This window comes from Aplysia californica, unplaced genomic scaffold, assembly GCF_000002075.1.
Source record: "Aplysia californica isolate F4 #8 unplaced genomic scaffold, AplCal3.0 scaffold00174, whole genome shotgun sequence".
NCBI lineage: Eukaryota > Metazoa > Mollusca > Gastropoda > Aplysiida > Aplysiidae > Aplysia > Aplysia californica.
In genome coordinates this window covers 1,027,549-1,039,451 of record NW_004797444.1, presented here as the reverse complement: position 1 = coordinate 1,039,451, position 11,903 = coordinate 1,027,549, and the positions used below count along the sequence as shown (strand labels likewise).

Sequence of the window (11,903 nt, the reverse complement as noted above, 5' to 3'; positions counted from 1 at the left end):
TCTCTCTCTCTCTCTCTCTCTTTCCATCTTTGTCTCCCTGACTCCTTGCCCATCTAGGTTTGTTTGTCTGCCTGTCTGTCTGCCTATCTTTCTCTCTCTCTTTTCCTAGCCCTCCCCACCCCTCCTCACAATGAACGGTAATGACGTATTTTGTACTGTGGGTGTGGCGATGACACCTTGAACTGATTCTGTCCTTGCGACGATGCGTCAAAGTGTCAGATAATAATATGCCATTCCGCACTTCCCTTACCAAATGAGTAGCTAGCCTGTCAAAGAAAGGTCTGCGAGACTGTAGCAGTTTCCAGTTACAATTAATACTGCGAAACCTTTTCAGCATCCTTGACATGTCAGAACGAATGCTTTTGCTCCCCAATTGACATAATTTAAAACAATAACCGCAGTTCTGGGGATTTACGCTAGCACGCCTTACCAGATGCCCTCGGCGTAGTTCAGTGCTTGAAATACTAATGAGTGATTTTGTAATCTGGGTAGGCGATGGGGATCACCCTGGTTGTGACAGATATTATTTATTGATACTCCACTTGGAAATACATGCTGCTGGGTGGTATGAAAGAAGTTGTCTTTTTAAAGTTAGAAAAAAGGCCAATAAAAAGATTGACAAGCACGTGACTGGTGTAGTGGTTGTGTTCTTCAAAGTAATCAAAGTTTCACGTATAGGACGTGAGTTTGATTTCCGTGGGGATTTATTTAATTTTAGTTAGGTACCACAAATGAAAATTTTATTTTTTGACGAATACTATAACAAGACTATAATTTCCATATAGTACTCAGTGAAACGAGGACTATTCTAAAAAAAAAGAATTATCAGAATCCATCAAACAAACACCTGAGATATGGGGGTTCAAATATTATTTATTGGACATGTAAAAATCGTGACGTGTGCGCAACAGGCTCACAACGCGATTTCATGGTCACACTATATGAAAAATGTTATTGAAAATCAAAAGTGTTTTACATATTCTTAGACAAAATCACTCAAACTTAGCGTAAAAGAAATTACAATATAATTCATGTAGCTATTGTAATGATTATAGTAGTTCAAACCCGAAGGGAAACGTGACAACGAAGTTAAAAAATGAATGCGAATGGCTTGGAACCCCATTTTCAAAGATACGTAAAATGAACATTTATTTTTGGATAAGTATCAAAATGCAAATCTTGTAAAATATACACACAGAGATTTTACTAAATTTTTTAAAGGATTAAACCTTAAATACAAGAGAGATATGATCTTATCCAAGGGGTATGCTGGCCGAAAATGCCCAAGGGGAATAAACTAATGTCAAAATTGCAGTTTGGGGCCTTTATTTCGTAAGTCATAAGAAATCAACTAATTATGCTAAACAGATGTGAAATATACCACTGGAAAGCTCATTCCAAGCTCTATCTAAAAATTATAGTAGTAACTGTATGGCAAGACAGGGTACTAAAGGCTGTAACAAAAAAGTAGGCAATAATTTGAAAAATTAGCAGCGTTCAACTAAACATCCGACTTTTCAAAAATTCATTTAAAAATCAACTAATTAAGCTAGACAGATGTCAAATACACATATGGAAAGCTCATCCCAAGCTCTATCTGCTGAAAATAGTAGTAATAACTGTATGGTATGACTGGGTACTAAAGGATGTTACAAAAAAATAGGCAACAATTTGGAAAATTATCGTCGCTCAGCATAACATCGGACTTTTCGAAAATTCATTAAAAATCCTCGAAAAAAAAGCAACTGGATAGCTCATTACAAGCTCTATAAGAAAAAAGGGGGAGTAACTGTATAGTTTGCGTACGGTACTTAATGATAGTTACAAAAATGTATGTTAAAGTAACAATAATTTTTACAAATAAATGACGTTCAACTACATCTAAACATCTGAATTTGCAAAAGTGCAAAAACAAAATCAACCCAAAAAGTTAGGCGGAGAGGAATATATACCATTGGAAAGCTCATTACAAGTTCTGTGTAATAAGAAATGAATTACAGTACTTGTAACTGTAAAGTACTTGATAATATTAAGGACACTAAATAAGGAGACTGCAACTGATGATGCAATGTCGACATTAGAGCAGGCAGCTGATATCTATTTATACGTGTTTGCTGACCAAATTGAGAGAGACTGAGTTAGTTATCTTTGTTTGTTTGTTTAGTATAGGATTTTACGGCGCTCGCAACTGCATAAGGTCATATGAGCGCGCGGGACACACCTAACACTTTTTCGTTGGTAGGAAATTTTGAAATTTGCCCGGGTGGCGGCCGAAGCCTCTTCTTATCGATTTTAGATCACCAAGGGATCTTTAACGTGCGCAACTTGCACACGGGCCCTCCGAGATTTTTCGCCCTTGTCCGAGAAGGCTAGGTGTAGATCTTTCCTACCAGAAGATCAGGGGTGTGGCAGAAAGACAGCAGTTAGGAGGAGCCAAGGAGTAGCAGTAGAAAGGCTGTAGAAAGAGTCAGGAGCCCAGAGGAGGGGGCAAAGGAGGTGAGGGGGTGGGGGCAGAAAGTGGAAATGAAAGCAGACAACAGAACATTGTTAGAGATCAGGAAAGGATGTGAAAGGAGACAATTTTAGAGAAGAACATTTTTTGGTCGCTACCCGGAATCGAACCCCGGACCTTTGAATGAGAGGCCAACACCTTAACCTCTAGGCCACGAGAGCCCCCGTTAGTTACCTGCCCCAATAATAATATTATAATACAACTTGAAGTTATATTTGATCATCTTTTGAATTTAATGAAAGATGCAATTGAGAGATAGTCTCAGTCTCAGTATTTGCAGTTGTTACCATTGGAAGACAATCTATTACAAAACAAAACAACAAAAAAGGCTTTCAAGGAATGCTTGAAGTGCTGCATGCAATATCCCGTTTAGTTTGATTTTGAGAAAATCATTTGCAATGGTTTTAGTGTTCTGCACCCAAAAATATGACAGCCTGACCCCCAAAAGCAAGCAATGTATAGACTTATCTAAGAGACAGAGTGAAATTAAAATCTCGAGATCAAGATCTAGATCTATGATCCGCACTAAATTTATTTTAATATATATTGTATTTTGGGCAGGGCAAAATAGAACTGACATTATTCATGATTATTGTAATAGAACCCCCTGACGCTTAACGGTAACGCAACAGAGGATGAAAAAGTATTTTTTTAAAATAAAGAAGTAATCTGCAGTGTCGTAGTCGTAGCCCAAGAATTTTAACAGAAAGGGAATACAGGGTCAGATCTAGGCCCAAGCCATACATCATACATCCATGGTTCATATTTTTATCAATAAAACACCTTTGGTCAACTTGTTATGAAAAGTAGTTGCATTGAGGTAAAACTAAAAACTAAAATATTACCAAAAGATAAAGTTGAAAATGTGCGAAACCGGAAGCAACACTACTACTTTCTGTTTCGAGGGACAGAGATCTAGACCATTTGGCTTTTCCGTCAGTGTGTAGTATGAGGGTAAAGGTCAGATTTTGACCTTTCTAACAGTGCAAAAGTTATTGTTGTACACGCAATCTCGACCGAGCAGTTTATGATAAAAGAAGAGTGGTTGTGGCAAGGTTTCGATGCCGGGCGCTGGTCGGACACAAAATGTTTCATTTTCCCCAATTTTAGAGCTATATTAAACATATTTCCTCGTATCAATTCGATCCATGGACAGCACACATATTAGAACAAAAAAAGCTCTTCTAACTGGTTTTTATTTCATTAAAATCAAGCTGTCATGAGTGAAAAGCTACGTTTGTGAAGTTGATCTGTACGGTAGTTTTCCTCCTCGGGAAGAACATTGTCTACCGCGATCGGCAGATCGTTTGTGGTACCTATTGTAGTGGCGTAGGTTGATCTTCACAATTAAAATAAAAGAAGCTCGGTTAAATAAGGGTTTGAATTGTGTCCATAGAGGTTTTACATTTAAACAAACTAATTAATTTATTGGCAAACATGTCAAGTTGGGTATACAATATCCACCAAGTGCTCAAGGATGATATGTCAGAATCAGTGCCCGAAAAAAGACAAACACAATACGAATGTAGAGAAGAAAAATTAAATATTCGATACAACCCTACTCCCAGCTCTCGTCATATTTCGATACTTATCTAGCTCTCTTCACGATTCGATACTTCGGTAAGTCCAGTCACTATTTGACACCATACTGGTTCCGGTCACTATTCGATACCACATTAGCATCAATATTATCCTGTCACTATTCGATATCACTCTAAATCATGCCATAATTCGATACCACAATGTGATTGCAACGCTTTACGACTATGCAATACTGCGGTAGCGACGACGTGATACATCTGTAGCTCTTATATCATTAAAAACCGCTGAAACTTTAATCAATATGGTAGTCAAAGATCAATTCTCTTTTTAGTCTTTCTCGATACCACAAAACAACTTTTTACTGTCAATATGCGATACCATCGTAGTTCCTAATGATTCATCTATACAGCTCTTGCTCCTGCGATTAATCTCACTATTTTCTACTGCTGCAGCAATCTCTTTCCCGTCACTATACGATATCAACCTCTCCGGACACTATTCGATACCAGTAGAATCAAATACTACTCGATACCTTTCTAGCTCTTTTATTTTTGGATACCCTCTCGCTCATCACTTTTCTCTCTGATAGCTCTCAACATTTAGATACCGTTCCTACCTAGGTCGTTATTCGACAACGCTGTAGTTCCGTCGTGACCAAATACAACTTACTATCTGCCTAGCCCACCTTACTCTATGCACTCTATAGAGCATTAAGACTGTGTCAGTGTAGTTCATCCACCTTTCATTATTAAATAACCGCGCAATCAAATAAGGTAGTCTGAGATCGAAACTCTTCATCCACGCAAACCTTCAATATCCGACACCACCGTGGCATCTTGCGTTATTTGATACCGTTCTCTTGCCTTGATTAATCGGACTATTCCATAGTGTTGTATCAATTCGATGCTGGAGTAAAATTCGTTATTGTTCGATACGTGTTTAATACTGTCCGATAATAATTTCATTTCCGTCACAATGCGATACCACATAGGCTGTTCACGATATTTTAATCAGCGCTCATGTCAAACAATCTCAAACCTAGAATTTGAGCCGTTAAATTTGGCCGACTTGAAAGCAAGAAGGAAACGGTTAGTAAAATGATATCCCCTAACTCTTCGTACACACGTATTACTAAAGTTTGCCAGTTCGTTGGTATAGTCAGTGCGGAAAAAATTGTATTATAATGATATTATGGTTTTTCCTGTCATGCAACTTGCCGGGATCAGCGTGAACTTAGCCTTAGCCAAAGCGGCTTTTGTTTTGTATTTTCCGTGCAGTGTTGAATAACAATGTTTAGGTAATTGTCTCCCTTATTCAAACAAACGTTTCAGTTTGTTGTTGATGAATGCTATATATAGAACCTTTTAATGAAAGATGACTCCTTTAGTCTGTAACTGAGTGCTCTACCTTCAAAGCGAACTCTCTTTTGTCTCGTAAGCCATTACACATCTTGTGAGGCTATATGGCGTTATGAAAAAAAAAACCCACACAATTATCTGTTAATTTGAACCGTGAAGCCATGACTGAAGATTAAAGTAAATAAACCAGGAAAGGATTTTTTGCTTTATTGCGAGTTGTCAACCTTGAGCTAATATTTTATCCATGTACTCCATATTAAGAGTGATCTCTCCCTCTCTCTTACTTACTACCCGCAGCCTCCTCTCTCCCTCGCGCAACGTTTTAAAAAAAGTTATGTCATTTATCCCGACTTCCCGCGAAGGAGTAACTCTCAGCACTATACGTCCTACTTGATTTCATTGGCTTTTTAATGAAAAAAAAAAAAGAAAACCCAGTTCTTACTGTGCTGCAGCAGACTAACACGCGGCACAAAAACGTAACTGACCGACTGCAGCTACATCGAAACGAAACGTTCACCGGCTGCTGTCAACGTACTACAATAAAGGTCAAACGTAGGCCAAATCAAAGTGACCCTGTATGACATTCGTACCGCCATACCAGAAATGGTGTAAACGAGATCTCAAATTTCAAGTTGTTAAAAAGAAACCAGGAACATATTATCCTGATTTAGGAAAAGAGGTAGAATTCAGATGAGCTTTTATTCTTTTTCAATTTACTCGAAACAGTGGTAAATGATTTATGCCACTGCCGTCTCAGGCTATCGAGAATACTAACGTCTATGAGCGAGCGAAAGGCATTTGATATTTCATGGGGAAAAAATGATCTGCCTAGACTAATGAAATTCCGTTTGACCCCAAATTTCCAGTACGAATTGTCTCGTGTGACCGTGGCAGTTCCATCAAAAGTGAAAGGTCGAAATTTCAGGGGTTTAGAATTTGATGAGATGTAAGTGGAGACCGCTGTGCCATTCTTTTTTGTTTTTAAAAATCCAAAAATTAAGTATCCAATCTTCACATTGAAGATGAGTCTGCCACAAATGTTGGCTCGAGAGTTTGCCATTAGGGATTAAACAGACCCACAACACTGATTATATTGATGGCTTCATTCAAGAAATCCGTATCCCACATTTACAAAAAAACATCGGCTTTTTCGGTAATATTATTATGATTCAGCTCTTGCCTCTCTGGCATGGCAGGTCTAAACCTTACATAAATGCAGCCGCAGTCATGAGAGCTAGTAAGATAAGAGATAAGACAAGACAGTACTTTATTATCCCAGAGGGAAATTTTTCTAGGCTGTACAGGACCGTAAAAACACATGTAGGTATACATTAAAAAATTTTTAATCATATATATTACTCTCATTAAAAGTCAATTTGAAAGGAGAAGTAAAGCTGACAAAATGTACATATCAAATGCATCATTCAACCACATGCAGGGATTTAAATACTAGACCTTTGGAGTTATATACAGATACATACTCTAAGAGCAACACACATCTATGCTCATTCTGACAAAAGCCTTATGCTAGATGGTAAAAAACTTCTTTTATATCTTTCTTTCTTTGTTTTTGATGGTACATATCTGCCGCTGCGCGATCTTACAATTAGTGTGGAAAAGGGGTGTGATGGGTCGTTTATAATGCTTTTTATCTTTTTTATACGTGTGGTGTTATACATTTCATCCATTCTTATAAAATCATATCCAGAGATCTTGCTGGCTTTCTTAATGGTTCTGTCAAATTTTTCTTTATCTTTCACCTTACAATTCCCACCCCAGCAGCAAATACAAAATAATAGCACACTTTCAATCGTAGAATGGTAAAAAAAGGGACATAATCTTATTGTCAACACGGAAACTTTTTAATTTCCTTATAAGAAACATTCTTTGATTTACTTTTTATGTACAAGAGCAGCGCGGGCATGCCAGTCAAGTTTGTGGTCGATTGTTACACCAAGATACTTGTAAGAGCTTACCACCTCCACCTCTTCATCTTTAATAAATAGTGGTTGCAATTGGTCTTTTTTTACTCTAAAGTCTATTATTAATTCCTTTGTCTTTTTTACGTTTAGTATAAGGAAGTGGTTATCACACCAATTGGTAAATAGATTCACAGCGTCCCTGTATTCATTCTCATTTGTTGTTATAAGGCCTTGTAAAGTGAAATCATCAGCAAATTTTATTAGTTTGATGTTTTTGCTATCAAAAGTGCAGTCGTTGGTGTAGAGCGTAAACAAGACAGGGGAGATTACACACCCAGCCTTGGGGCGCACCGGTGTTCGTGAATATTAGGTCGGATTTTACACCATTAAATTTTACATATTGAGGTCGATTGGTTAAGAACTCAAGAATCCAAGCTATAATGTTCTTGTTTATGTTCATGTTAATTAATTTTGAAACCACTATGTGCGGTTGGATTGTGTTGAATGCGGATGAAAAATCTGCAAAAGTATCCTGCAGTAATTTCTTGGTGTGTCTATGTGTTTGTAGATGTTATCTAAGAACACGAGAATGGCATCCTCCACGCCCCTCTTGGCACGATAGGCAAATTGCATGTTGTCCTGTATGTCTTCTGTTGATTTTCTCAGTTCTTTCAAAACCAGTTTTTCTAAACATTTCATGAGGACTGATGTTAAAGCGATAGGTCTTAGGTCGTTCAAATTTTGTATTGATTGTTTCTTTGGGACAGGAATTATTTCAGAGCATTTCCACGAGAGTGGTATTATTCGTTCTTTCAAAGACATATTGAAAATATCAGTATAAATGGGAGATAACTGAGTAGAACACATTTTAATAATTTTACTTTTTACTCCATCGGGTCCACTCGCTTTGTGAACTTTCAGACGATTAACATGATCTTGACCTCTTTAACATTGACCACCAAAATTCCCTTGCTCTTGTCATTGTCTTCGTCTGTGTTGTTGTTGTTGTTGTTGTTGTTGTTGTTGTTGTTGTTGTTGTTGTTGTTGTTGTTGTTGTTGCTATCGTTTGTGCGGTCATTTTGAATCGTCTCTTTGACAGTTGTCAGCTGGTCGGAGAAATCGTGGTTGTCAAAACGAGCGTAAAAAGAATTAAGTTTGTCTACATACTGACTTGGGTTCGTGTCTTGTGTAGGAATGTTTGTCCGTTTTGGTGCGTCTCCAACTATAGTTTTTAAACATTGCCACGTCATTTTTGTGTTGTTAGTAGTGAAATGTTGTTCTAACTTTTCTTTGTAAACATGCTTACACTCTCTTATCTTTTTCTTTAACATATTATTTGTTGTTTTTAATTTGTCTCGGTCTTTCAGTTTAAATGCCTTCTTCTTCTCATTTAATATTTCCTTTAACTCCTTGCTAACCCATGGCTTGTTATTTGGGTAGTAGATAATTTCTTTTTTAGATGAATGTAGGTCTTCACAAAACCTGATGTAACCAGCGATAGTCTCACATAATTCATCTATACTATTACATGAATCTTTTTTTTTTTTTGTAAAGTGTTTTACGGCGCTCGCAACTGCATAGGTCATATGAGCGCGCGGGACACTCCTAATATTTTCAGTTGGTAGGAAATTTGGAATTTTGCCCGGGTGGCGGCCGAAGCCTACTCTTATCGATTTTAGACCACCAAGGGATCTTTAACGTGCGCAACTTGCACACGGGCCCTCCGAGACTTTTCGCCCTTGTCCGAGAAAGCTAGGTGTAGATCTTTCCTACCAGAAGATCAGGGGTGTGGCAGCAAGAGAGCAGTAAGGAGGAGCCAAGGAGTAGCAGTAGAAAGTAGAAAGGCTGCAGAAAGAGTCAGGAGCCCAGAGGAAGGGGCAAAGTAGGTGAGGGGGTGGGGGCAGAAAGTGGAAATGAAAGCAGACAACAGAACATTGCTAGAGAGCAGGAAAGGAGGTGAAAGGAGACAATTTTAGAGAAAAAATTTTTTCGGTCGTTACCCGGATTCGAACCCGGGACCTTTGAATGAGAGGCCAACACCTTAACCTCTTGGCCACGAGAGCCCCCGCATGAATCTTTAAAAACATTCCAATTCGTACACTCAAAGCAACCTCTCAGACTCTCCCTGTTTTCTTCACTCCAGATGGTGACAACTTTTTAAATTGGCTTTGAAGATTTTAATTTAAGTTTGTACTTCGGTAATAAAAGAGACATGCAATGATAAGAGTTTCCTATTGGAGGTAGAGATATACATTTGTAAGCATTAGAAACATTTACATAACAATGGTCAATAGTTTTGTCCTCACGGGTTGGTACATTAACATATTGGTGGAAAGTGGGGAGGGCAGAAGTTAAAGAGCATTTGTTTAAATCCCCACTGATTACTATTACACCGTCAGGACAAGAAGACTGTTGTTCGTGAATCATTTCGACCAAAGTGTCAGTGGCAACTTTAACATTGGCTTGTGGTGGAATATAAACAATGTTAGTTGTTATCTTAGGAAATTACCTCGGTAGATAATACGGGCGAGTAACAACAGTTAGACATTCAACGTCAGGTGTACACAGTTGGAGTTTAACATGAATATTATTACGACTACACCACTTCTCGTTCACATACACACACACACTCCTCCGCCTCGTTCGTTGTTAGAGTCAATCGTCCTGTCACAACGCACCAGATGGAATCTGTCAATGTCCACACTGTTAGTAGAAATACTGTCCTTGAACCACGTCTCGCTAAAATAAATAAGCGAGGCCTCTCTGTACTCGTGCAGAAACCTAACATTTGCACAGAGTTCATTCATTTTATTATTTAGTGACCTTGCATTACCAGTTACGATAGAAGGTAAAAACGGTTTAAAAATTCTTCTTCTCGCTCTCAAACGTACTCCTCCCTTCCTTCCCCGTTTACGTGGTCTCATTTCACGGGGTAGAACGACTTTGAAAACACTGTTTCTGTTTGCCGGTCTAAGGCGTTTTAACATGGCTGAACTGTAGGTCTGTCTCAATGGTGGAGCTTCACTCAAAACACTGCACTGGTGAATTTCCACTAACACACTCAAAAACACTAGAAATATGGCACAACTGAAAGACTTAAGATCCATATTAATAAATAAGTTATCATAAGACCGTGTAAAAATTGAGTAAGCGTAAAAATTTGTCCAAAATACGGAGATCTGTAAAAGCCTCGTCGCCATTGAGCAGCGCCGGAAATAAACAACCTGTTTGTTTGCTTTCAGAAGAGGGGGCAAAAGTGATATTTAATATTGGTTATCTGTGAAACCAAAATTAAAAAAGAAGAAAAACATTTAGAAAAAAGAAAGTGATCCGGTGGCTTGTTATAGTTTCTTGATCCAGCTCGTTGACTCGTGTTATTTTTGGTTCAAGTCGATGATATAATTAACATGACATTCATGATCCGGTTAGTCCATATACTAGTTAACCAAACCAGCCCCAGATGAGCTTGGCACTGCCTCCCATCAGCTTTTTGGCGAAATAACAGCTGTGAGGCACGCACACGGTGCGTTTATACCAACGACTTGACCACAACAAGAGCTCTGACACACTGCGGGTTCCCAAAGACAGAACTAAACCTCCACTGCTACCTGGACATGTTGCAGTCGTGTAAGTCACAGACTCCGAGTTTCCTCCCTCCCTATTGAAGTAGCCGATGGTGATGTATTTCATTCGGCCATGTGGATGTGAGATGACGAAAACCGGGAGCCAAGAAGTGAATTCATCAAGAAATGAATACGACAGGGCCATTTCATCCCACAGTCCCCACTTATCTCTTAGCTTCTTTCTCAGGTCCTCGTCAGTTTCTCGCCGCTGCTCGCATAGATCCCTTAACTTCTGCCCCAAATCGTCGTCGTGGGTGAAACGTACCAGTACACAGTGGTCTCTCTCGGTGTTTGCTTCATGAACTTCACTTCCTTTCAGCGTCTGCACCCCGCTGCCATCTGGGCCATCATCGAAGAAGTCGATCTTACACGCGCGGGCTTCTTTATCATCGTATACCACGTGACGAGCAGTGAGTAACATAATCAGCCAACACTTGTCTTTCTTATTTGTACTCAATTTTCCACATTCGATACAGGAACACGGACCTTCCAAAGGGCCAGTCACGCTATGCACCCAGGAGCTGCCGACACAGTTCACGATACGACCTCGCATGTTGCCAAACGGGTAAGGCTTCTCATCATCGTCGCCCCAAAATTCAGGTCGCAGATCACTGATAACATTCACCTTGATCCTCACCACTAAAGCAGCCCAGCTCTTCACCCAGCTAACAATGTCCTTTTTCGGTAGATCTAGGTGAGGCGGCAACGTGTTGAGATTGTCCACTCCAAAGTCGTCGACGGACAGGAAATGTTCATGGTCTCGGTGTTTTCGGCATCCGTCAAAAGAGCTCAAGGGCCCGCCCATTTTAGTCGCTCTCTCCGCTACCTCGTGCGTTCCTTTAAAAAATGGTGCAACGGATTGTTATCTTTTTGACTGATTAAGGAAAACGGAAGTGTAAGCGTAAGACTCTGTCTGCGAGTGTTTGAGAGTATATGGGAGGGGGGA

The 11,903-nt window shown here is 39.2% G+C and overlaps 1 protein-coding gene across 1 annotated transcript in view; it reads right to left on the bottom strand.

Moving 5' to 3' along the window:
• LOC101856656 overlaps nucleotides 1–11,903 on the bottom strand; it is a 20,510-nt gene that overhangs the window by 3,145 nt on the left and 5,462 nt on the right. Inside the window, exons 3-4 of the mRNA XM_013082431.2 lie at nucleotides 10,786–11,794; nucleotides 10,013–10,115 (exon numbers count right to left, since the gene is read on the bottom strand). Of these exons, the coding sequence (XP_012937885.1) occupies nucleotides 10,013–10,115; nucleotides 10,786–11,794 (1,112 nt within the window). The remainder of the gene's footprint in view (nucleotides 1–10,012; nucleotides 10,116–10,785; nucleotides 11,795–11,903) is intronic.